The 26,100-nt window shown below is 39.8% G+C and overlaps 2 protein-coding genes across 2 annotated transcripts in view; both read left to right on the forward strand.

The window, feature by feature from the left end:
* LOC103898850 (orofacial cleft 1 candidate gene 1 protein homolog) overlaps positions 1-10,187 on the forward strand; it is a 28,048-nt gene extending 17,861 nt beyond the window's left edge. Inside the window, exons 4-6 of the mRNA XM_009279217.1 lie at positions 939-1,025; positions 4,294-4,377; positions 9,973-10,187. Coding sequence (XP_009277492.1) covers positions 939-1,025; positions 4,294-4,377; positions 9,973-10,187 — 386 coding nt within the window. The remainder of the gene's footprint in view (positions 1-938; positions 1,026-4,293; positions 4,378-9,972) is intronic.
* A 10,590-nt stretch (positions 10,188-20,777) lies between these two features.
* LOC103898852 overlaps positions 20,778-26,100 on the forward strand; it is a 119,750-nt gene continuing 114,427 nt past the window's right edge. Inside the window, exons 1-2 of the mRNA XM_009279218.1 lie at positions 20,778-20,916; positions 25,258-25,318. Of these exons, the coding sequence (XP_009277493.1) occupies positions 20,778-20,916; positions 25,258-25,318 (200 nt within the window). The remainder of the gene's footprint in view (positions 20,917-25,257; positions 25,319-26,100) is intronic.

Here is a 26,100-nt window from a genome sequence, read left to right on the forward strand (position 1 = left end):
TGTATTTTCCAGGATATAGAACTATGTCTATTCAAGCAATTTTAAAATTTGTTATGGGCTTAATTATTTTACTTTTTCTCTCTTCAGCAATAATTTGCTCTGTTTGCAAACCCAATGAACGTGAGGATGGTTTTAACAGTGTAGCACTTTTGCTGAAGGAAGGGCATGCTTTGAAGAAGAAGCCCTCCCTCCTCCCTTGTGTAGAGAAAATTCTTCTGGCTTTTACTGGGAGTTCCTCTAGGCAGCTAGATGCTGCATTATTCCTTGATAAGTCTAACAAATGACTTTTTTTTTTTGTAGACTTGATTAGTTTCTAAAGAGCAGATAAAACTAGCTGTTGAAATGGAAAGTGCTAAAATGAGTGTTTTTATCCCATCAAAATCTTGGATTAGTTACCTAGCCCAACTGAATATAATTGCTGTTCAGATTAATGAGGCAGTATTCTAGTATCTCCTCTGTAATTAAACACTTCTCTGGTTGAATACAGTATTAAAGATGCACCAGACGTTGAAACCTCAGTGGTGAAATTTAAAACTGTTGAAATTGGAGGGGTCATCTGTGAAACACAAATTCCTCTGCAGCACGGGCAATTCACTTGTGTTGAATGTGTACAATGTATTTCAAGAATAATTGGCTTATGTTGGGGATACTGGATTTTTTAAATTTTTCTTATCTTTCCATCATCTAAATTTGAGATTTTTTCTCATTAGTTCCTGAGCAAAAGTAACATAAAGTGCACTTGTTTCCAGAATTACCTTTTCTGACCTTTCACAAGATGATAATTGCAGTACTAGTAGGCTTAGAGGACTTGTTAAAAAAATTAAGCTTATAAAGTAGCAAAAAATGCCCCTTTGCTTGCTGGTGTCGATTTCAAAATTAACATTTTGGTTCATGTGCTTCTAATAATCGCTGACCCTTACTTCATGTGCTTTCCACAGGAAATGAATACAGCAGAAATTACTTTGACCCGTTGATGGATGAGGAAATAAACCCAAGGCAGTGTGGGATGGAGGTCAGTGAAGAAGGTGAGGCAGAATTAAGTATGTAATTTTAGTGTCAGTATATTCTTTTCCATTCATGAAAATGAGGTGACAAAGATCACATATGCAGTTCTATTTAAATATTGAGGTTTACAATTTAAATTATAAGCCTTAACTGCTCTGAACACGATAGGCAGTATACAAAGTCTTTGATCAAGGACAGTGAGTTAATGGATGGGTAAAAGTGAGGCTGTGCTGTATTCACTCCGCTACCGTAGCAGAATGAAGCATGCTCTGAGAACATTGTCTACACCATGTTCTCTTTAATTAACGAAGTTAGTCCAGAACTGAGTACTAAGCTGTAGCTTTTTTGCAAGCCTGCTTCCAAAGTCCTTCTTGGAGAACGATTTTATTACTGAGCTGAAAGTGTGTTGGCCTAACAGAAGGAAACCCCGGAGTCTGTAAAATTTCCTAGCACGCAAGAAGGCTTTTTTGGTTTTCTTTTTGCCAATTTAGCTGAGATGTTTAGCTTTGCTGTCTGTGGGCGATAGGGAGGAGTGGGAGGGTGTGACTCTGCAGAGCTGGGAGAACAGAAGTTATGCATAAGTATGAGAGAGATTAACCAGGAGGTATTGTCTAGTGGAGGAAATTCTCCTTCCCTGTCATGGCTTTTAGATAAAAAAAGGGTGGGAAAGGGCCTGCCTGAATTTGCATGGACTTAAGTAAGAACATCATCATGGTAATGAAGTGCTTAGCTATGCACTGAATGCTTTGGCCCAGCTCCTGTTGTTAAGCACTAACAACCCGATAGCACGCAAGACCCAGTTCTTCTGTGTTACCTTCTTAGCCCTTTGCTTTTTTTAAACCTTGTGCTTATTTGTACTGCAGAGACTCTCTAGACATGCAGTTGTAGTCAAACCTTAAAAAATTTGTCTACTATAAAGGGTCTCAAAGTAGGTCATCTCTGAAATTCATGAGAAACTTTGAGTAGATATAGAGGTTTAAACTTTTGAGGCAAAAACTTGTGTGACTGAGAAAAGCAGGCTCTAATACACATCAGTAACTTGAATTTCTGTGTACTGGTGAAAAAAATCAAGGTTTATCAAGGGCGAATTACATCTAACCCCTATAATTTCACCATTCATTGTATAAGACAGCAATGTAATACCTTGGAAGTCAACTTCTGGCTCAGAGTTTTTAAATGAAAGATTTTTTAATTTTTTTTTCTGTTGGTATGGCCTTGGTTCATCTTATGAATAGGCTTCATGAGTCATGATCTGCTTCATAACCAGAGAATAAAAAGCAGATTAGATTTCTGTAATTGTGTGTGCCTAAAAACATGTATGGATAGAGTGGTTACATAAGGGATACATGGAAGTACAGTTTTCATCAGAAGAAAGTGTTCTCTTGCCTGTGTTGAGGAGGCTGAGTGATACACACTTAATTTTTTTTTTTTTTTTTTTTTTTTTAATTTGGAACTGCTGAAAGCTCTGAGAAAGTCTGTCCAGTTCCGGGGGTGGGAGTGGAGAGGTGATTTTAGGCACTTGCATATCAGTCTAGACCCGAGATCCATGTGTAAACAGCTGTCCTTTGGCATTCCTCCTTTTTCTCCACAGCAAAAATGTCACACAAAGGTTGGGGTAACAGTTGTTTGATAAAGGTCTTTTAGCAATGGTACTGGCCTCAGGTTGGTTGCATTGACATCTGCAGAGCAGTTATAATGCTATGTTTACCAACACCTCTACCAAGAGCAAGTCTTCCACCTTGGAGATATTCAAAAGCCATCTGGACATGGTCCTGGGCAACTTGACTCTAGGTGGCCCTGTTTGAGCAGGGGGGGCTGGACCAGCTGACCTCCAGAAATCCCTTCCCATCTCAACCAGTCTGATTCGGTGATACTCACAAACCAGGCTCATTGTCTGGTTTCCTTTTCCTTGCAGAAGTGTTAAATAAGTGGAACTACATTTGTATGTAGTGGACGGAATTAAAAGGACAGTCAGAACTGAAGTCTGGTCCTGCATGGCCATCCCCTGATTGGAAACCATATTCATTTACCTCCTCTTTCCAGCTAGCAGCTTGTCACTAACAAGAGACCAAAGCAGAACAAGGTGAAGAAATCAGGGCACACTTTAAAGTTACGCTCTTATGACTTAAGCAAGTCAGGACCAATGCCCAAAGAGAATAGCTAGTGAAAAGCAAATCTTCAGCCACTAATTCTATTACACAAAGTTAACTATCATTTTAATGTGTTCATCATATGGGATTCTTTAATGGGTTATTCTGTGAAAATGAAGATATTAGCAATTATCTTTTCTATATTTGATAAATTAAGTTTGTTGTGGAAATTCATCTGAGTTGATAATGCCCTGGGAACAAACAACACCCCACTATGGATTTGCTTCCCCCAAGCAAATGTAACTGAAAAACTCAGTGTAACTGAAAAACTTGGCTCTGAAATTTCATGGTAAAGAAAATTTATTCTTTGATTTTATTGGGCACTTAAAAAGAGCCACCCAAGGTCGCTTGTAGCTGTACTTCAATTCACCTACCTTGTATGAATTTCTTTGGTGTTCTACCATCTGTCTTCTACCAACTTAGAGAAGCCAGGGTCTGGGAGATCTGGAGAGAAGACAGTCTCAACTGGTCATTTATCCCTTGAATATAGACACTTGAAGTAATTTTTTAGGTCTCATGGAAAAAGGTACGTGTGTGTGTCTCTTACTCCTGTTTAAAGTCTGCACGTTACTGGGAATTTGAATGACTGACCAGCCACAAAATCAAAATTCATAGTGTGCTGTAATGACTACTCATATTAGATAACATGTTAGTATTATGGACAGCAAGGTAAAATTTCTAATAAAGATCCAAAATCACATTAGAAAAGAAATTAGGTACTTTGATTTTTATTAAGAGTCAAATAGAATTCATCTGGCAATTTGAATATAAATAATCATTTTAACTAGTCTATTGGCAGAATTAGTAAACCAGTTTCAGTTCAGATCAAGCTATAATATTGTTCACTATTTAAAAGTATATGATTATATTTTTTTATTTTAAACTGTCTTTCAGAAATCAGAAGAAAATGACAGTCATAAAAGTATATGATTATATTTTTTTATTTTAAACTGTCTTTCAGAACTCAGAAGAAAATGACAGTCACCTCTGCTATGAAACTAGCACTATGAAAACTATTTTTAAGTGTCAAATGGTTTCTTAACTTTTGTATTTTTGTATCTTTAGTTATAGTTTAAAATAGTGTTTCCTGAAATACTACTGGAAGAAACAATAGATGTTTCGCTGTTGTTTTTTTAAGATCCTGTGAAATTTGATGAGCAAATCCTGTACAGTAAACTGATGAAGCTTCTAGATGAAGAAAACAAGATGCTGGACTTCCAAGGTAAATAACAAAATCGTTTGCATAAAGAAAAATAGAACTCTTGACTCTGTTTGTGGGGAGGAGAATGGGTAATCTATCCCCTTGAACTCAGAAACAAAAGGGACATTGATTTTAATGGGAGCCTCTAAGATCTTTTTCCCCAAATTTTTTTGTTTTGAGTCATGTTTATGTGGTTTTAAGTGTAACTTAAGTGGCGTGCTTTCTCTAGGCTGCTTCATTGCATGTTGAATTCCACTCTTATGAAAGAAGACTGGAAATATTGTTTATGTGCTCAAAGCTAGAAATCTAAATCCTTATTTAAGCTCATAAATGGGTGGGCCATTTGTCAGATGTATGGGTCACGTCACACAGTGTTTGAGGTTATCAACGTAAGGATTTACACTACCAGGTGAGTAAGAAAATGTTTTCTGTGGCTTTGTTAGAGAATACAAATTGGTGTTCCACCTACAGTAAAAACAATGAAGTGTAGGAGAAGAGATTTCTTCACCTCAAGCCAACAGCCTTACTTTGGCTTCACTTACTTTTACAGGCATTATTTAACACCCAGTTGATTGATGAGACCGTTACCACCACAGCCTTTACACAAGGTGCATGTCTGCTGCTCTCCTCTGGTTCATCCTAGGAGAAGTGACATATGAACAAGCGCCGGCTCAGGGCTGCCCTCATATTTTTGGGTATCCCCCCTCCTTTTTCAGCAGAGGCCTTTTGTGCAAAAGTATTTTCTGTTCTTTGTATCTGTATGAGGTTTCCTGTTATATTTCAGTTATTCACAAGACCTACTCTGTCAGAGAGACAGAGCAGGCGGTTGCCTACGGCACTGGAGCTCCAGGAGTTGCAACATGTTTTATGACTATTTAGTTTGTGAGCAACTTTGTTCTAGAAGAGGCAAACATTTTCATTTGCCTAGGGTTGCAAAATCCTTGAACTGGCACTGGGCATATCAGTAACATCTTTGAAACCCATTTTGTCTCATTTTAAATGCAAGAAAAAGAAAGTACAACCATCACAGCTAAATTCATGCAGATAGTTTAAGCAAAAACCTTTAACAAATTATTAGCAAGCTCTCTATTGTTGCATGTTAATGTAGAGCTCCACATTACTGAGAAAGATTATAGCAGTGCCGCAGGTTGATTGTTGCTTTTATCCTGCAACAACATAGATCAAAATAAAAACAAGTTTGGCTGTGAAGTCAACATTATTTCTATAGGAAAGATTGACATGGGGTATCTCTCTGTGGTACTTGTGTGGTCCCAGTCTACCAATATTTATAGCGTTTCATATTCTTCAATAACTTTATCATCAAAATAACCCTGTATGATTAAGGAAAATGTCCTGATGTCATTTTACAGGCTGCCCCAGGGTGGGGTCCAGCACCCTTTCCATTAGCTTTCTGAAAGTTAGCTTCTGGGGCTCCCCCAAAGTGGTGGGAGAGGGGGAGAGAAGCACCTCCAGGCAGTGGTTCAGCCCACCTCACGCAGACACCTCTTAGCTGATTAGACAAATTGTGCCCTGGAAGCAGTTCTTCTCTTTCCTTTGGCTCTAGAAGGGTCTTGGACAGCTGACTTAGACTTGACCATTGCTTTTTTGCATGGCTAAAGGTAAGTGAGCTGAATTGCACCGTGTGTATTTGTCCACTTTTAAGCAAGGGAACTAGGAAGCGAAGGGGAAGCCTTCCCCATCCATCGGTGGTTACTCTCTCCTTCAGCTAGGTGCCCTAAAACTTTATATTATATTACAAATAGCATTAATGAATATTGTTAAGATGAAGAGATGCTTTACAGAGGATAATAGCAAATAGCATATTTAGAGAGAAATAAGGTTTCACTGATCTCAAATGTTTATAATTTAAACTTACCTGGTATGTTTGAACTAAAAATGTCTTTTTCTCCAACTAGTTTTATCAAACCACCATGAGAGGCAAAATGCTCTTATTACTGTTTGCCTACGTGGGGTGTGAGACAGATTCAAATCTCTCATCCATCCAAAGCCATCTGAACGTACGCGGTGTGCTCTGTGGACGGTGATCTCGCGCTGAGGCTGCCAAGGTTGCTGAGCTGCCAGCTCACCGATTCAATTCAAGGGCAAGCAAATGCATTAACACGCGTGTCTCGCACTCCAGGAGCACGTCATAGCCCCCCGTGTAGGCATGAAGGCAGTGAGTGGGGGAGACGCTGCAGCCTGCTGCTGTCTCGTGTTTCGAGCGGTGCCTCAGTGCTTTTATTTCTTAGAAGTGCCATAGTGGGTATCCGAGCTAGTCTTGTGGGTGAATATTGTGCCCCGTCCTAGCTGAATTTTTTACTTTTCTTGGCTTGGGTGAATAAAATTCAGAAAAGAGCAAGATTTTCCTGAGGAAGTGAGGCTTGTGCCATCTCCACCTCTGTGTGCATATATCAGGCTGTATTTACTTCTGCCTGTCTGTGTTTTTCCCTCCCAATTTTTTAATCTGTTGTTCACTTCCAAACCCTTTTTTTTAACAGAGAGCAAGTCTCACAGGTCTGACTTCCTTACCAGTTTTATGGAAGTGGGCAGCTGAGCAGAGCAGACAAGCATTATCAATGTCTCCACTGAGGGAAAAGATAATACGGGAGTTTGACCCTTATTAGACATCAGAAAATCCATAGAAAACTAGGATTCATTTGGTTCCACTCTTACAGAACTGCTTCTTTTCTTCATTTGACCACTGAGCTGAAAAATCATGTAGTCATACAGTCCTAATTAATAGATGATCCCCAAAGGAAAGGAAAGAACACGGCTCAGAATTTATATAATTTTATATTTAAAGCATTTTCTTGCTGAGTAACCTGTTGGTGACTCTTATGGTACGTGTTAGTTCATATTATAAGGCAACTTAAAAGGCAACATTGGTGGTTTGTTTTTTAGAGAAAGCTGTAGACTGTATATTTTTTATCTAGGGATAAAATGTCTCGAACAATGTAAGATTGTGATCCATGTGCATCTAAAATGATGCTAGGTGAATACCATAAAAAATATTTTCTATTATGTTATTCTTTGGCAACAACCTAAAAATTTAAGTGCAGTGTTTTGCAGCATTTTAGTTGTTTGAAACTGATGCATGAGCCTTTGGTGATGTACTTTTTAAGCTACGATTTATACACAGAGTCTTCTAGAACCAGACAGCCAAAATGCATTTTCCATGTGGAGTTTATAGCTGCTTTATACATTCAAACCCATGCTCAGGTGTAGTCTGCTGGTGAACCTACCATTTAAATTCTCATCTCAGTATATAAACCACTGCTATCTGATGGACAAATGCAGGAGTAAATGAAGTTACAAGCAGCCAAGCTAATACCGGAGAGACTGTTTTAATTACAGCACAGCATCTGCAAATACAGCCTGTGCTAAGGAGAAGTAGTGATTTAAACTATGTGGAAAGTATGACTCGCAGTGTTAAGTACAGCCGAGGCAATGAAAAGTTTGACGCAAATGCTAACAACTTGAAGCAGCCGAGTTTTAATTAGTTTATCAATCTATCAATGAATTTCCTCATAAATTTTCAGCCATTTCGTCCCGTGTGTACAAAGTAACATTTTTAACACCATGGCTACTTCTGTGCAGCAAGGAGGTGGAAGCTTTGTTTTGGTCAAGCATTGCTCCGTGGCAGCAGCTCAAGCCTGTAACCCGTGGGTCAGTTCAGACAAGGAGCAACCTGATGGTGACCGAGTTTCAGAGGTCTCTTTGCAAAGCCAGCGTGGAAGGAATAGACCAGCTGAACAACCTCGTTCTCTCCCCGTTTCCAGCTCAGGCAAATGAACATTTTTTCTATGTGCTTAAATGAGCATATGTATCTTTCCATCAAATATTTTTCAAATCTGAATTGTAATTTATCTCTATTTTTAGTAGTTATTTCCCTTGAAAAGGATTTTGAAAATGTTCTCTCTCTTCTTTTGCTCTTTTTCCACAAGATGTGCTAATGAGCCCAGTGTCTTCCACCAAAACTGAGTTCACTTGATACGATTCCTCACAAAAAGAACAATAGCAAAAAGGAAAAACGATTTTTTGATGAATCACTGCATGGTTGTCTTTGTGAACCGAATGGTTTTTTTCCTTTTTTGATATATAAGGACAATCTCTCTACATCCAGAGGATCCTGAGATAGGAATGTACAGTCTTCCCAGGATGCTCCTGTGAAAGCATTAAAGCAGCTGATTTATAACAGCTGAGCATATGGCCCGTTGAGTAAAACACAGCATTGAGGGGAGCAAGCGATGCTGCGTCTTCTGCTGTTGGCAATGTTTCCTTTTCCAGTGCTTTCTGGATTTTCTCTCTCCTAGCCAAACCCTTAATGTTACAGTAAATTTAAATGTAAATATTGTTTTGTTTTTGCAGTTAATAGTTGTAGGTCAAATCACTTTTCATTAGGCTTGTAAGATGCTACATGAAGAGATTGTGTACCCTAAGGTAATGGTTTGGGTTGTTTATATCTGTACACTTCCCCCAACATGATTTTGAATTGTATCCTGTTGTAATTAAATAAAAAACCCACCCTACTTCCTGTGTGTTGGTGGCACTGAGGTGATTTAAGTACTCGGAGGCTCAACAATTAAAGTCATTAAACAATGAGTAGTGAGCACAACTGAAAATTTTAATAGTCTTAGTTTTATCTTTCCTTTTCTGGTCTTCATTAGAAAATGAGAGACTTCAAAGAGGAGTGAGAAAAAAAAAATCTTTTAACTGCTTTAGAATGGACAAAGAGAAAAACAAATAACTAGATATGGCAGTTTCTTGCAGAGAAAGGCACAGAGAACTATAAAAACATGCACTTGCACACAGAAATATGAGGCCAGAAAGATAGTCAGTGTGGACAACCTGGTATCTGTCATTTCTTAGTGATCCTAATGTGGAGAAATGAGCAAAAATAGTAGTCTTTATTATTTATGACCCAAACTTAGTATTAGTACTGTAGCAGATATCAATGAGTAGATCTATTTTTTATGTAGCATGATGAATTAAACTGAAAAAAGGAAACAGCTTCTCTTCAAGGTTGACTTTATGAATATGATTTATTTTTATTTATGTGCAGCATGTACCCTTTGGTTCTACATACGTCACCACAGTGAAATCAGGGGAATGATGTGGGTGAGAGCAAAACTGGACCCAATTAATTAGGCAGGAGCTGTGTGCACACACCTGGGGGAGGAATCTGATCCTCCTGGGTGAGTGGGAGGAAGATGAAATGCTTGGTGTGGTTCGCCTAAAACTCCCTTTCAATTGCAGTTATTCCTCCTCTTCCTCAGGAGTGAAAGCCAAAGTCGTTCCAAATCTCAATTCCTTTAAGATTTACAGGGGAGCGGTCACTGGGGAAATGCAGAGCACTCCTTTTAAAAATTATTTAAGGAACAAGCTGCACATGCTAAATTTGTCCCTGTGTGCAGATGCTGCTCTTGAGAGTTTTCCTGGTAATGGCACTTGGAACCCACCAGTTGTTCTACTGCTGTTATTTATTAGTGTTCATTTTACAGCGTGAATTGTTGTCTTAAAGTGTTGGTGGGCCAAACATGTTAACTGAGAAGGTACTAAACCAGTGAATGAACTCCCATTTGCTAAGAGATAATCTGCCACTTTTGCTTCAAGCAGCCTGTGTCGCCAGTGAAGATTTTCCAGACTCCATGATGCCTGTCAGCTCCAGTAAGGCACGTGACCTTCACGGGGAGCTTGAAGATGAAGTGATTCCTTCATATATCGAACAGTTTGAGAGAGATGTTCAGGATGACATAATTCTGCTTGGCAGCTTTTCACTGGAACAGGTCAGAGTTAAGAACTATAAGACAATTTTATCGCTTGCTTCATAACATGATGCTGGCTTGTTAACCTTGTACACCCCAATTCTATTTCACTGCCCGGTGATACATATATTGAAAGGGGAAAAGATAACCCATTTCATTGGCTTGCTTTATGTGGCTGGCACTTTGCTAAGCTAACAGCAGGACCTTTATCTTTGTCTCCATTTCAATGTGAATAAAAATAGATTGCCTTCATTGCTTCTTTCCTAAATAGTGGAGTGTTTTTGACTGCTCTGTAGTAAGTATCGCAATTGAGTTTCAATTAAGAGCCTAAGCTTAGGACATCTCTCTCTGCCAAATTTAACAGAGGCTTATTTATCTATCAATGAGCAAGTTCGGATTGGAGCCCAGGAAGGATTTATGTAGCAATATTCATTGTACAGAGGATAAGATTATTCCCAAATTATAAATTTGTTGTGTTTTTCAGAGTAGCAAAGTTTCCTATGGTTTTCTTTTTGTCATTTCATAGTCTAAAGAGACAAGGTCGGGTTCATGTTGACAAAGGCATGAGTTTTCAGGGCTGCAATGATACTTGTGGGCATCTAACTACCATTTGTCCCTTTGAAAAATCTTGTAACAAGGCTAGGGGACAGGAAGAGAGATTAATTGATGAATCTATCATTTTTAATTAGCAACATGAGAACAGCGCACTGGCTCTGATGGGCTTAAAATAGGTTACCCAGTGACTGATGGTGATCTAAGCTTTCTTTTATTTTCAGAGGAAGTTTTTAGAATTTTTTCATTGCAGGACTAAACCTCATCATTGCCTCCTGCATGTTGGTGAGGGACACAATTCCCTTCCTTGCTGCTTCCCTCTAAATCCTTGTGTAGCTGTATTTCCTTCCTGCTGACTTTCTTGTAGCTGTATGCATCATGCATAGAAGATGGTTTGGGGAATATTGTTCAGAGAACATGAAATGGGAGGGAAACTTGAGGGAAAAGGACTCGGATGGTACTAAGAGCATCACCTGCCTCAGGGGACTGATGGAGTAGGAACCTGGGAACAAGTGAACAGAGTGCTGCACCTTTCCAGAAGACTTTATAGCATGTTGAGAGTTTACACTTTAACTAAGTTTGGGATATTCGGATGCCCCCAAAGATTCATAAGTCTCTGCGACACCTGAAGGAACACAATAGATTTGTCAATCCTTTGTTTATCCCCCCTCTAAACACAGTCACTGGGAGACTGATTGTCTTAGACTCTTTTTGGAGGTGTTCAGCAAAGCTTGTTTCCTAGACAGGAGCAAGCTATCTGGTCGTCCCAAAACAACATTCTGCTTTGTTGTGGTTTAACCCCAGCCAGCAGCTAAGCACCACACAGCCATTTGCTCGTTCCCCCCTGGTAGGATGGGGGAGAGAATTGGAAGAATAAAAGTGAGAAAACTCGTGGGTTGAGATAAAGACAGTTTAACAGGTAAAGCAAAAGCCGCACACGCAAACAAAGCAAAACAAGGAATTCATTCACTCCTTCCCATCGGCAGGCAGGTGTTCAGCCATCTCCAGGAAAGCAGGGCTCCATCATGCTTAACAGTTACTTGGGAAGACAAACACCATCACTCCTAACGTCCTCCCCTTCCTTCTTCTTCCCCCAGCTTTATATGCTGAGCATGACGTCATATGGCCCTGGTAGGATGGGGGAGAGAATTGGAAGAATAAAAGTGAGAAAACTCGTGGGTTGAGATAAAGACAGTTTAACAGGTAAAGCAAAAGCCGCACACGCAAACAAAGCAAAACAAGGAATTCATTCACTCCTTCCCATCGGCAGGCAGGTGTTCAGCCATCTCCAGGAAAGCAGGGCTCCATCATGCTTAACAGTTACTTGGGAAGACAAACACCATCACTCCTAACGTCCTCCCCTTCCTTCTTCTTCCCCCAGCTTTATGTGCTGAGCATGACATCATATGGCATGGGATATCCCTTTGGTCAGTTGGGGTCAGCTGTCTCAGCCGTGTCCCCTCCCAGCTTCTTGTGTACCCCCAGCCTACTCGCTGGCGGGGTGGTGTGAGAAGCAGAAAAGCCCTTGACTCTGTGTAAGCACTGCTCAGCAATAGCTAAAACATCCCTGTGTTATCAACACTGCTTCCAGCACAAATCCAAAACATAGTCCTATACTAGCTACTATGGAAAAAAATAACTCCATCCCAGTCAGAACCAGCACATGCTTTTTAACTGACAGTTGCATATGTGAATCCACATGTAATACAATATAATATTGCATTTCTTCCTTATTTTCTTCCAAAAGAAAGAAAATTGTCATTTAATGTGGTCGAACGAGCTGGTCTACCATGAGCTTACAGATAGGGACTCAATAGTTTATACTGCACAGAAGAGGTCTTGAATGCCTGTGTTTTCTGTCTTTTCCTCCCACACATCTCTAACGTCAGTTGTCCATGCCCTGTTTAGGAATTCAATCATACTGACATGGTATCAGCTGTCACATTTGCACCCTGCAATGCGGAAGGTAACAGAAGGATCACTAAAATATACTGGCTTCTAAATCAGTGACGTATACATCTACCCTTTCCTTGGAAGCAAATAGAAATGGTGTAGTCAGCCGCTTTGAACAGAAAACGGAGGGTGACATTGGAAGTAGGGGCTGCAAACATGCACCTCTTACATCATACTGGTATTCAAAGATATCTAACAATAATGTGAGCATGCTTATTCTTCTTTAATTGACCTTCTTTAGTCTTTAATGGACAGTTTTTACTCTGATCTGTGGAAATACCCCTGCAGCACCTCAGTGTTGATGCTCTTCTGCAGCAGCCACAGGTTCAGTGTTAGACTTGCTGCCATGGTCTTCAGAATCTGTCGCTGCCATCTTTGGGATGCTTCCAGTTTTTGTTGTTTGAGTGTATATTTATCGGTTTGAAAAAGTCTTTAATTTGCTGCATGGCATTTACTACTTATTCAGAAAAAAATCTCCTTCCCTTCCTTCTGCAGGTTTAGTGAGTAGCAGATGTACTTTAGCCAGCATAATTTATGATTAGTTAATTTAATCTGCCATAATGACATAAAGTGAGTCTGAAACAAGCTTCTATCAATTTTGCCGTTAGAGGTAACATAATATTTTCAAATGTCTACCAAACTGAGTAATTAACCCTCGGGCTGAGTGAAGGAGCCTAATAGACATCTCTCTCACATTCCTTTGCTTTGAAAAAATGAAAACAAAACATGGGAGCCCAAGGGTTAAAAACAGCAAGCGAGAGTTTACAGTACATGAGACTGGTTTTATAAGCAAGGTTCAGAAACACACTTGAGTTGCTGCTGTTTCTTTTTAGGCTGCCAAAAATTCTCTCCAATGAGGCAACTGATTTGCACTAGAGCTTTGCTGGCAGTGTTGGCACGAAGAGGACAGCTATGTATTAACTATCTATCCTGGAGTTCATTGCTTTTCATCTCTGCTTTGTAGCTTTACAGTAAATGGGTGGCTTTTGTTTAAACGGCAGCTCAGTGCATGAGATCACCATGATTAAAAGTTTTTGAAAGAGCAGATGCACTTTCCAAAATAATAATTAAAAAAAAAGAGTTTATGCAAGATATTAGTTCTGGAACTTTAAGCTGTGTCGTTACTTACTTCATGTTCTGTTTCATAAATGTAAATGCTGATAGTTGAGGTTGGCAAGAAATACATAAGGGGAGATCTGATAGATTCTTGTAAAGAGAACATTAAGCAGATGTCAATGTTCTGTTAACAAACACATTAAAGAATATTAAATCTGGAAAGCAGTACTGTTTCCTGCGGCCTACCATGTAGGCCTACACATTTCAAAAGCCCCAATAACATTTGCTTTTAATAAAGATAAATAAACTCTATTGAGAGAAAATCATAACTTAAGGACTGTGTTGTGGTAGAAGCTGAGCAGGTACAACCAAAGCAGGGTATGCAGAATGCCACAGAAACCCATCTGTCATGAAACAATGCAGGGACATGGTTACGGGCAGAACTTGATCTTACAGAGCAGAGAAACATGCAAGGAAAGACCTGATATAGTGCTGGCTTAATGTGTTTGATTAAAGGCAAGATGCTTTCAAAACATGAGAGACTATGCCGAGGATGAAGCAAACACTGGTGATTGGGTTGAGATTGCACTTGATGGGCCTTTGGCAACATAATCTTGCCAGTCATTAATTCAAATGCCATGGAAAAGTACCAACCAGCTCTAGGATTTTCAGCTGTTTCTGAACTGAGACAATAAAAGTGATTACTCATTTTATGCGGGCTCTCTCAGAAGAAATCATTAGTGGGGCAATTGTAAGGATCAATACTGCCCCAGAAGACAAGCATATCTTTCCTGCTTGGCCATCTTCTTCCTGCAACTTGGTTGTTGTTCTTAACTAAAAGTAATTTGTTCACAACGTCCACCTCTCTCTACAGGATTCAGCCCTCTGTGCTGGGCGTAACACCTTGCAGGACTTGGTCATTACAACTGTAATAATCAGTTTTGATCCATGACCTCAATGTGAATTACTTAAGAGTCTCTGAAAGTAAGTGCAAGTTTTGCTCTTCAGTACCAGCAGCTGAGTTGTAGTAAGAAATGAGCTATTTGTTGTAGGTAGGTAGTAATAAAATGTTGCCTTTCATCAAAAGATTTACCTTTTGGTTAAACAAAGGTTAATGTCTCTGGGTATTGGACCTAATATTCTTACAGGGTCAATATCATCACTGCTCTGACTCCTTGCCAAGTCACAGAGAGATCAATTTATATGATGATGGAGTGATCAGTTTTTCTTTGGTTAATGGTGGATAACACGTGGGTAAAATTTGGTACTATGTAAGACAATGACAAATCTACCCTCCAACCAGGAATTTAATTAGTGGGATCAGGCCTTGATCATGTAAAACACCAATGCACATTTGCTTGCATGTTCTACCCTGTTGGATAATACTGTCATTTATATCCTGATGGTACCTGCAGACCTCCCCTCATCAAAGCTGTAGCCTACTAAGCATTGTACAATCCTGTGTGATCGTTCTTCATGAATACGGTACTTGAGTGAATATGTGCACCTAAAAGGAAGGCAGAATTGAAGGTGACCTTTCCTCAGCCAAAACCTGGCTACTCCTTTTTGACTTTTGCCAAGATTTGAAATGACTGTGATGTTCAAATGAGTCATTTTTTTGTTTTACTGAGAATTGCAGGGCAAGAATACAGAAGCTGGCAATGTTTCCTTTACACCATGTCTTAAAAGTGGGTGACTTCATTTTAGGTGAGATATCTTTATGCTGTGCTCATTATTTGAGTGTCAAAGCGTCTCTACAGTGTGTTAGTATAATGGTTTCCATTTCATTTATGTGATATAGTAGGAATTATGGGTATCTCCATTTTACAGAGGAAGAACAAGGGCACAGATAGACTTTAATCTACACCCATCAGAAGTGCTTAGCACCTGATTTCTTTTTGAAATCTGTTAATAGGCCAAGCTCATCAAATTCATTACATTCCTGCCAGGTAGACTGCTCCTGGACTGGTGAAAAAGCACTTCACTGAAACCTATATTTGAGGGGAAAAAACACAAGGTGAACTTCCCAAAGCCTGTGGTATTGGGCTTCTGGCCCTTGGACTTCTGATGTCCTGCCTAGTGAGTGTCCAGGGTCCTCAAATGTGCGTCAGCACCCACCCAGCAGACCCAAAGCCTGACCAAGATGCCATTATGTGTAGCTAGGGGACTTCTCTACCCTGTAGGCTGGCAAACTGGGATTTCTAAGTATCTTTATTCTATCAAGCTTTCTTCTGCTTCCTCAGTGGGAAGCCTGGGAACCCTCCCAATTTCTAAGGTTCCTCCTAATTTCTTCTGGACACTCAGATATACACACTTTATTTTTTTTTCTTAGAGGCGGGGGCGATAGAAGGGGGAGCATGGAAACGAATGTCAACATAAGCAGAACTGTGGAAAAGGGGTTTTATATGTTTATAAAGGGCCTGTCACTGTGCTGTCACAATACCCTTAACATTGATATAGCTGCTCTTTTAAATTGTAATTCTTATTTGATTGCTTTGTTCAGGAGTTATGTGGATTTGAAGTCAAGTAAATATTTAGATGGAAGTAATGAAAATCTTCTATATTTCTTGTATTTTTCACTAAAAAGGAGTTCACTTAGTTTTTAATGTGTTCTTTCATTCTTTAAGATCAGAACGGCAATTAAACAACTAAAGCAATTCTTGGTATTCTATTGAGCTGGAACAGTGAATCCTACAGCTACTGTAAATGATGATACTGCATTTGCTGCTGCTTAAGGTAATCTGACTGGTCAGCTCTCTGGCTCATTATCCTAATACGAACTCCAGTAAGGAAGTCTATTTCTATGGTTCAATAAACAGAGGCAATTGGAAAGATTCTTCAAAGAGAATCAGTGATTGCCAAGTCCTGTTGAAGTTAAGTGACTTCATCAAGTACTGACCACCTGTTAAAAGAAGCACAACTCAGATGAAGACTGTAAGGAAAGAGTGAGCATTACTGATGTAGAGAGGCACAAATCTGCAAAAATAAATACAATGAAAACAAATTTTTAGTTGCTTATATATTCTACAGAATTACTTTTATTTTTTTTTTCCCCAGGGAGGTTTTATTTGTATTTTTAATACATTTGGAGCCAAACTGTAGTCACAGGTGTAGCTAAGTCTACTGTTGGTTAGCTTTTATGACAGGAGACTCCTTAGCAGCATTAATAGACTACACAGATTTTATGAGTTACAGATAAATGAATTGCTCTAAATGTTGTAACTTTTTTTGCTTCTGCAGTCTTACAGCAGAGCTGAATTTGTCGAGCGGAACCTATGCTGGATGGCACTTTTGATCTCTACTTCATAGAACAGATTAATTCAGGTGCAGAAGGACTGGACATCTGAGGCTGTCTAGTCCAACCTCCTGCTCAAAGCAGGGCTAACTTTGAGGTATATCAGGCTTCCCATGTGTAATCTGAGTTTTTACGGGGGGCCTTGGAGTTGTTCACACCAGTTTGTTAGTGTCAAACATAACCAGGTCATCTGCAAGTTGAGAGGTGTAGAAATACTGGGACAGACAGTCTAGTTGCATTACATGCATGCTTACTTGCTTAGTGCAAAGGTGGGAAATCATCACCGTTGCTCAACCTGCTGGCAATCTGTTAGCGCAGTTGGTTTCTCTCACTACTATGCTAGACCCTTAGACAAGATGCAGCTTTCAGTACTGGGTGGTTACAATGAGAACATATACTAAAGTGCATACGTTCACTCAAAGATGTGTCAGCATAATATGTTATGATACAATTGCTCATGTCAGCATTCAAATCGGAGAAGGAGGGCTTGCATTTCAGCTGAAAATGTGAAACGATTTCCACCTATAACTTTCAGCAGAGACGTGGAGCAGGATGTGGGCTTGCAGGAGGAGATCTGTTCTCTACAGAGAAAAATCATTAGGCATGGCAACTTGTAATTTCCACTGTTGTATTTAAGACAATCATATAGTAAACTGTACTTAAAGCATTGTTTCCCTAATTGTAAGTGAATGTGTCTCTTAATTATAAAGTGTTCAAGTGCATGTCTGCACACTTGAAACAGAAGATGATGTGAAAGCCACTACAAATGGAAATTATTGGATAAAGCCAAAGCCTGCGCTGTTAGATTACAATTATGGAGACAAATTTGTGAGGCAATGTTTTATTGACAGTCAGAAAAAAGAACAGGGACTCAGAAAGATGGGATAGACTGTAACCTCAGACCTAAACATGAGTATTTATGGGGCTGGAACAAGCAAATTAGTTATTATGACTCAGTTTTCCCTATCTACAAAGCAGACCTAAAATTAGATACCTGCTTTAGGGAAGAGTAAGAGCATTAAAGGAGTAAAGTTTCATGAGGGACTTTGAAAAGGCTATAGAAATAATAAAAACAGTCTGTGCCGAAATTAACAAACATTTTTAAATTGAGGAAGAATGGGGAAAAAACCACAAAAAAAGTCTGAGTATTTCCGATCGGTATTTCCTTTCAGTTTCTCTTCAGTTGTTTGTGCCACGATTTGCTGTCAGTATCCAGGAAGTAGAAAAGATTGTAAAACCCTGAAGTTCATTACATAGCTTATGAACATTTTTCCTTTTTCATTTTTAATGTAAACTATTCATTTTAGATCCTTAGATTGGCATAGTTCACTTGGTTTCCACCAGCATTGCTCGTGCTACATGAGTTTATACTGGAGGGAATGTGTTCCCTAATAAAATGTGGTTGGCATCTTCCATTACATCTTGTTACTTAGGCTTAAATTACCTGAAGCTTCTTAGTAGCTGGTGATTTCTAGGCTAATCTGGAGACATCTGAACTTGCGGAGCTTTCACAGGCTAGCACATTTCTGCTTAAATTCTCTTCATCAATGGCAAATGCCATTTCAGCGTTGTATATTTTCAGTGCGCAGCTATGGTTGTCAGACACTCTGATAAATGGCTTGCATACACTTACAACAGTCTGTAGATTTTGATGAGGACATCAGAGCTTTATGACCTTGAAGCTACATCTTCTCAGCTGTGAAATAAGAAGCATCTGAAGGAGTACCTGGTGGTTCTGAAGAAACTATAGGTGGTCTCTCTGTGAATGGTAAGACAGAAATGAGAAGGGAGAGTCCTCTGTTTTGAGGCTGGAGAGGCAAAATCTTTGTTTTGCAGAATCTGGGTAGCTCTGCAACAGACATCCCTCCAGAGTTTCCTCAGTGCATCTTAAGAAAAGTGATTCAAATTCTTTAATTTGTTAGTACTATCATCTTGGATCAAAATCCTGAATGAAAACATCTCTGAGTTTTGGAGAAGTTCAGGTCCTTGTTTATCACACCTACTTTCCAGCCAGATGTAGTTTCCATAACTGTTCAAATTCAGTGTCTTTTAATATTTGTCTTATAAAAGCGTCCACCTTGGTAGCAGGATACTGCCTTCCCATGTTGGTTGGTAGCTCAGTCTTCACTGCATTGTAGAGATAATGCAATGCTTTACAAATTTATCAAAATGATCAGCCTATAATGTCACTAAATGTATCTGTATTACTCAGTGTAATAAGGCTGTAGCATGACAAAGGAAATCTCACTGCGTTCTGCAGTATCAATTTTAAAAGACAGTATGAGTTCTTCTTTTTTCTAGCTGTTACAAATGGCTCAATTGTCCAAGTTTTTAATTTTATGCTCATGAACAGTGAATTGGTTTAATTTTCTATTTGGAAGGAAAGTCGTGGGGGGGTTTGCTTTGTTGCTTTTTCTCTTTCCCTTTTAAAAACATGCCTGAGAGTTTGTGGCACATTTTTGGCAGAGTGCACCGTGAATAATACTACCATGTGTCCAGGATTTTGACACAACTTTACCTCCTGGTTTGTGGCCATCTCCGAGACAAGGTTGCCCAAATTCCAGGGCAGTGCAATTTTCAGAGCAGGCATTATCAAGCTACAAGACTCTTTGCTTTGAATGAAGGGCACTCATTCCACTTACCTCTCAATGCCTCACTTCCCCGTGATCTCTCTGTAGTTAACATGGAGAGGATAAGCCTCTCAAAATCTCGCTTTGCCTGAAAGGAATGTTAACTTTTCTTGCAGTATTTTTTTTTTCTTCATCTCAAATGGTTCTTCATTTTTCACTTGTTTTGTGGTATATGGTGCCAAGTATACGATGTTGAAAGTCACTGGGAGTGAATCTCCACGCAGCAGCCAAAGCGTGAAGGAGGAGGACTAGGTGGCACTGGTGGAGCTAGAGACATGGATTTTGTTTCTAGTCCTGCTGACACTTTGCTCGGTGAGCTCAGGCAAGTCACTTCTCACTGGCATCTCGCTTCTCCGATCTGTAAAAATGGAGCGGACAGGGTTTCCATCACTACAAAACGTTTTGAGATGCAGAGATGGAATTCCTAGGTAAAAGCTTTTATTTGGGCATTTGTTTATGGCTGGAAAGACAGCACACTGTGATGTACCAGTGTGATTTCTCAAGGAGCGGAACGAAGGAAAGCACCAGGATCCTCTGCATGTGGGATCCCTGTGGGTGGTGGGAGGCTGCTGGAGGCACCGCTGGTGGTGTCTCCATGCTGCCTCTGCTGTGCCCTGACCTGGTGAGGAGGACTTGTGGGAAGGTGGACCTCCGCAGCACTCCTCTCAGGGAGTACAATTTCATCAGGGGCAGGGCTCAGCTGGCTGTTTCAAATCGCAATGGGGCAAGTACCTCATCAGAAGGTTGTAATACCAGTGCCAAGACTGACCAAAAAGGGGAGGGTAAATATTTTCCCTAAATGCTCCATTTTTACTAATCAATAGAAAACCAATTCTGTTTTGCTTCAAAGCTTTGCTGAATTTTGTGGGCTTTCTCCTAAGAGGAAAGGATGTCTCTGGGCAGGGTTTTGTTTAATTTTTTCCAAACTGAAAATTACTACAGGAATCAGGTCCTACTGTTTGTGAAGTAGTTTCACAGTGAAAATAGCCAGTCAGTACTGATTAATAGTATTGAGTCAGGTTCTTGCTTTTGCCTGCAGTAGAAACAATACTTATCATTGTGTCTCTAGGCTGAGCCCAGACTGAAAGACCTTTTTCAAATACTGGACTTGATCACGCCCTCTGAAATCAGTTGATGGGCCATTTGTGTAATTAGACCACAAGATAGCCGATGAAGAAACTGAGAAAGACGTGTGAAGGAGTTGGCTCACAGCTGAAGCAGCACCTGGTATCAGGACGTGGAGTAGGACAAAGCCGTGCTGTGATTGAGCCTTCTGCCTTCAAACAACGCCCTGCTTTCTCCAGGGCAAGTACAGTACACCCCAGGCGAGCTCTGAAGGATATCCAGTGGTTCCCAGATTTTAGTCACTTTTTTTCTGAAGGTGCCCTCAATGCCTATATTGACTTGAAGCTAAACTGCATTTAATGCCTTCTTGTTGGGAACGCCCGTTGTCAACAATGGGTCATTTTTACAGTCTAGACAATGCTGGTGTCATGATGAGAAACAAGCGCTTAGATGTGTGCGATGGTATATTGCATTGAGAAAAAGCACTTGAGTTAATTCCAGTAAATCTCTGATTCAAGGGATATTGCAGCAATGATTATTCCACATTTAAAAAAAATTATATGGGCTGCTCTGTTTTTGAAAACCTACACATTTTTTCCTCTATTAAATTGCTTCCTGGTGATGGAAATGTCTGAGATTTTTTTCTACTGCATCTACTTTCCTTTAGCTTGCACACCCCTGAGGTAATTAGTGTAGGTTAAAATTTACATAACTGACTTTGGGGTTTTGCAAATAGGAAAGATGGAAATTTATTCAAGGTGGTGAATAATTCATTTTAAAGCAAGTTTCCTGTTTTTTTTTAATCGTGTAGAAGATGTATTACAGACTCATAGAGATTTTCTGAATAGGCTCCTAAGCATTGAATTTTTGATATATTTTATTTCCTAGTGTAGGTAAAGAAATATTAACCATGACTCATTGCACTTTTCCTGTTCAATAAGATTTGAATAAACCTAACAAATTTATTAAGTAGATGATAGAGCTTTTTAAAAATTATCATGACACACTGTGACAAATATTTTACTAGGATCCAGAAGAAATAGTTTTAAATCATATTCCCATTGCCACTTCAGAGGCAGAGAGATGGAAAACAGTGCAGTTCATACAGAGAACCCCAATTCACATTTTCTTTTGAATATTCATTATTTAATTAAGATTAGGAAGATAAACAAGGGGATTGGATAGCTATGGGAGTCTGGTAATATAATCAATTTTAAAAAAAAATATTCTCTACTTCTGGCTCGACGTAAGCCTGGACTGGAAATGTCTGAATGTTGTAATATTATGGCTACTTGATATTTTAAATGAAGTGAGTTTTCTATTTCATGTTATTTCTTAATCTAAGTGCCTACCTCAGAAAAATAGCTATTCCAGGCATCACCAAGGGTTGGACCCAGGAGACAAATTATGAACCAAGCCCTCCTCCTGCCTTCTGAACTCTAGCTTTAACTACTTCAGCCCAACTTTAAAGCCCTTCCCATCTGCCACTAAACTCTAGAAATGCCCCATGTCTTTTGGTTGGTAGTTTTTATCATTAAACTTTCTCAGGGACTTTGATCTCTCTTGCTGGGCACCGTCCCAAATGCCCCAGCTGTGGCAGACTGACTCCTGAGTCTCAGGGGTGAATGTTGCTGCTTGGTCCTGGCTGCTGCTGGGATGGGTCCTCTACACCTGCAAGAGCATGTCCCTGTAGGGCAGCCGAGGAGGAACAACCTGCCCTTTCTCTTGGCGCATTCCCTGGTGGCTGCAGTCCCCACTGGACTGTGGGAAGTGACGTGGGGGGGGTCCAATCACCCTAACCAGACAGCTGCCAGCTCTGCTGGAGCAGAGCTGGGACCGGAGCCAGCTCCCAGCCCTTCCTGGGGAAGCGGCGTAGGTGGTGATTCACTGGGCTGGGGAAAGAAAATCAGTGCCAGCGTTTGTGGGAGCGGGAGAGAAAAATGAGCCCCAGTCCCTGCCCCAGGGAATCCTAGTGCGCTTCAGCCCAAAGCTGTCCAGGAGCAGGAAGGCTTGGTTCCCACTAACCGAAGAGCAGTGGTGGAAGGAGTGTTGCCCATGACACAGCTGCCACAGGGAGAGCTGGAAGGTCTCGCTTTGAGCTAGTTTGGTCATGTCACCTTTGTAATCATGTATGTGTGATGCTTGAGCAGGGCCTGGAGGATTTATTGCATCCATCTGAGGCTCTCTTCTGGGACTACCAACAAATCATACTGTACTTTAAGGCAAGCATGTTGTCTCTGCTTTAATTTTACAGGGTTTAAACAAGTTATGTTAAAAGCTACTCACACAGGCTTTTGTAATATGTTTTTGTAGTCTGTTTTTATACTCTGATAATTTTCACTTTGGAAATAAGCAGGATGCTTTGCAAATAATTTTCCTAATGCTTAGTCTTCAACAGAGATTCCTAAGCTTCCTTGAAAATGGCCAGATATTTGTGAAAAAGTTTAGAGATTTGGAAGAAAGGAGAGACTTCAACAGCCAGATATGGAGCCTCCGATGGGGAATTTTTCTCCATTGACTATTACATTGTTTCCCTACCAAAATGTTTTTTGGCTTTGAGGCTTGATGAAAGTGGAAGGGCAACATAATTTTACTCTGTTTAGATGACAGTATATGGTAGACAGTAGCAAGCCTCCTTGTATATTGGTAATGTTGCATGCACATTTTATGATGATCTCAGGGATGCCAGTAGGAAGCATGAGATTTGCCCTTGAACATTCAGCGAGATCTCTGAACGTGCAGGTCAGGGAGAAGAATTTTGTTTTCCTGAGTCTACAACCTGGGTTATTGTTTTCAGGTTTTGCACAGAGAACACAGTCCAAAAAGATGTGGATGCTGGCTTCTTGATGGACTGACTTTTTCAGCTTGCTGTGCAAGAGTAAAATAACTTGAGGCCCTCCAGCTTCGTGCTAGAAAGCTGCAGAACTGCAGGGGGAGAGGACTGCTCGTGCAAGTTAGCCTCCTATGCGTTGCTACATCCAAAAATGCCAGTCCCTCTTACCAAACATTTAAAAACAGCTGTGGTGATACAAGGCCTCAAGATCTGGAGTAGATTTAAAGTGAGGCACGTTGTGGGCTCTCTGGTAGTCTATGACTAACTGTTTTGCATGTTATGTTTTGTTGTGCGTGTACAAACACACTTATACGTGCATATACATATTTATGCATATATATGACTGTTAGGCGTAGTAAAAATAAGGACTGTAGGGCACTGCCATGCACAAGTATACATTGTAACAGTCAAGCTTTTAAAACGAGATTAGAGCTCAGTTTCCCTTGGAAATAATGGAGTAAACATATGGAAAAATATATGGAAAAAAAGTTATGGAAAAAATAATGGAATAGAGTAATGATGGCTGAAATTCTTAATTGCTTCTGAAAACCTTCAACCAGAAGACCTAAGGCAAACCTTTGAAAAATCGCACTTTTATAGCTTTTATTTCCATGTTCTTTCTGTACATTCAGAAAAATAATGTAGGGTTTTTTTTCTTTTTTTTTTTTTTTTTGTTTTTTTTTTTTTTTTTTTTTTTTTTTTTCTCTCACCATAAGAAACAAAAGTTGCGAGCCAGGATTCATGAACTCTTTCAAAGGTATGTCAGATAAGGGCTACTTTGTACTTCTATCCAATGTGCTTTCCTTCCAAAGGTCTTTCAGTGCTTTACAGATATTAATGAGTGGAACTTCTCCCAAACAAAGGACCTCAGGCCTAGAAAAATTAAGCCTGTGCTTTTGAAAGAGACCTCTGTTTTGGATACCTCCGTTTTCAGATACCCAGCTTGGGCTGTAATTTTTAAGTGCTACACACAGTGCACTTCAAAAGTTGACCAAATGGCTTCTCCCAGTGCCCTTCATCCCTGCCTCTGAATTACCCTTAGAGAGTGAAGGAAATATGAATTGGAGTAATGTTTTTGTGATCAAGCTATAGGCAACCTTCAGATAAATACATGCATCAAATTATCTGTAAAGAAATGAATGGAGGAAATAAATAACCCTCGTGGATACAGCCAAGGAAGCTATGTTCTGCTGTGACAGCTGATGAGCATGCTGGTGAGCATAAAAGAGGCCTAACTTAACTGAATAAATTATTCTCTTGAATCTAATACCCAGCAAAAGGAGGGAAAGGAGAAAACTGATGCAACCCGAAAAGAGATCAAATGCGGTTATTTAAATGTTTGATGTTCAGTAATGAAAACTGTTTACCTTCATAATTGTGTATTAGCAGCTAATAAAGGCAATAGATACAGTAGTTTAAAAGTAATAAAATCAACAACAAAGTGTATTTAATTTTAAATTGAATTGCAAGCAAATGGGTGTCCTAATGAACCCCTGTGTCAATGCAGCTCTAACCAAATTAAGTGAAATAATTTCCATCATGAGAAACTAAATAAGTACAAAGTTCCAAACAGACCATTCTTCTCGAGCAGAGAAGTTAAATTCTCAGATGTTTCAGCTCTACAAATTAGCTAGAGACGTTCAAGAAGCATCTTCTGTTACTTCCATTTAGGACAACTGGACCCAAGTTGACTTGACTGCAGCTCAAGGATAAAACCTCATAGGTGGTTGACCTTGTGCTTCTTGTATTCAGTCTTTAGCACTAAAATTTTGTCCTTAGTTCTCATCGGTCCTGGCTTGGGCAAAATTCCCAGGTATGTCTTGGGGACTAGCATCTACACAGACCTTCCAAGCAATTTAGCTATTGCCTGGGCATTTACATGATGCAATTCTACTGGTAGAGGAATCTGGAAAACAGCTTAGCTATGCACCAATGGTAATTTTACTGCTGTAAATGTCAATATATGGTTCTTAAAAAAAAACAACAACAACAACAAAAAGGCATAGTTCTGAGTAGAAACTGATTTGTAGCAATATGCCAGGAACTTGGAGACAGACTGGGATGTTTAGCATGATTTGCAGAGTCTCTGTAAATAGTTTTCTTGATAAAGAACCATGTTAATTGTACAACTGTGGAGGCTTCTCACATTATCACCTAGAATGCAGAGGAGGAAAAGGAATGAAGGCACTGGAATTGAATTTTCCAAAAGCAAGTCAGAAAATACTGAAGGAATGCTTCAGAAGTGCAGTCCAGGGAAATGTTTTGTGGTTTTTTTTCTTTTTTTTTTTTTGAATGAACACCAAATTTTAGCATTTTCTTTTGTGGCTAAAAAATTAACTGAATATGTGGCTTGGTAACCTAAGAGAGCCTGTCCTCTGACTGCCTGTGTGGTAGATGCCCAAGCTAATCCTGAATTGCAACTGTACCTGATGTAGTGATTTCTCCTTGGTCCATATGACTCCTCTCAGTACATTGTAGGCAGCTCCCTTGACCTCCAGGGTGGCAGGTGGCTGGCCCATGGCCACAAACAGCCTGCTCAGCCTCCAGCTCCTGAGAGCCGCTGTGTCTTTCTCTGTGCTCTGCTACCTGCCCCAG

The sequence above is a fragment of the Aptenodytes forsteri genome, unplaced genomic scaffold (genome assembly GCF_000699145.1).
Source record: "Aptenodytes forsteri isolate BGI_AS27 unplaced genomic scaffold, ASM69914v1 Scaffold81, whole genome shotgun sequence".
Taxonomy (NCBI): Eukaryota; Metazoa; Chordata; class Aves; order Sphenisciformes; family Spheniscidae; genus Aptenodytes; species Aptenodytes forsteri.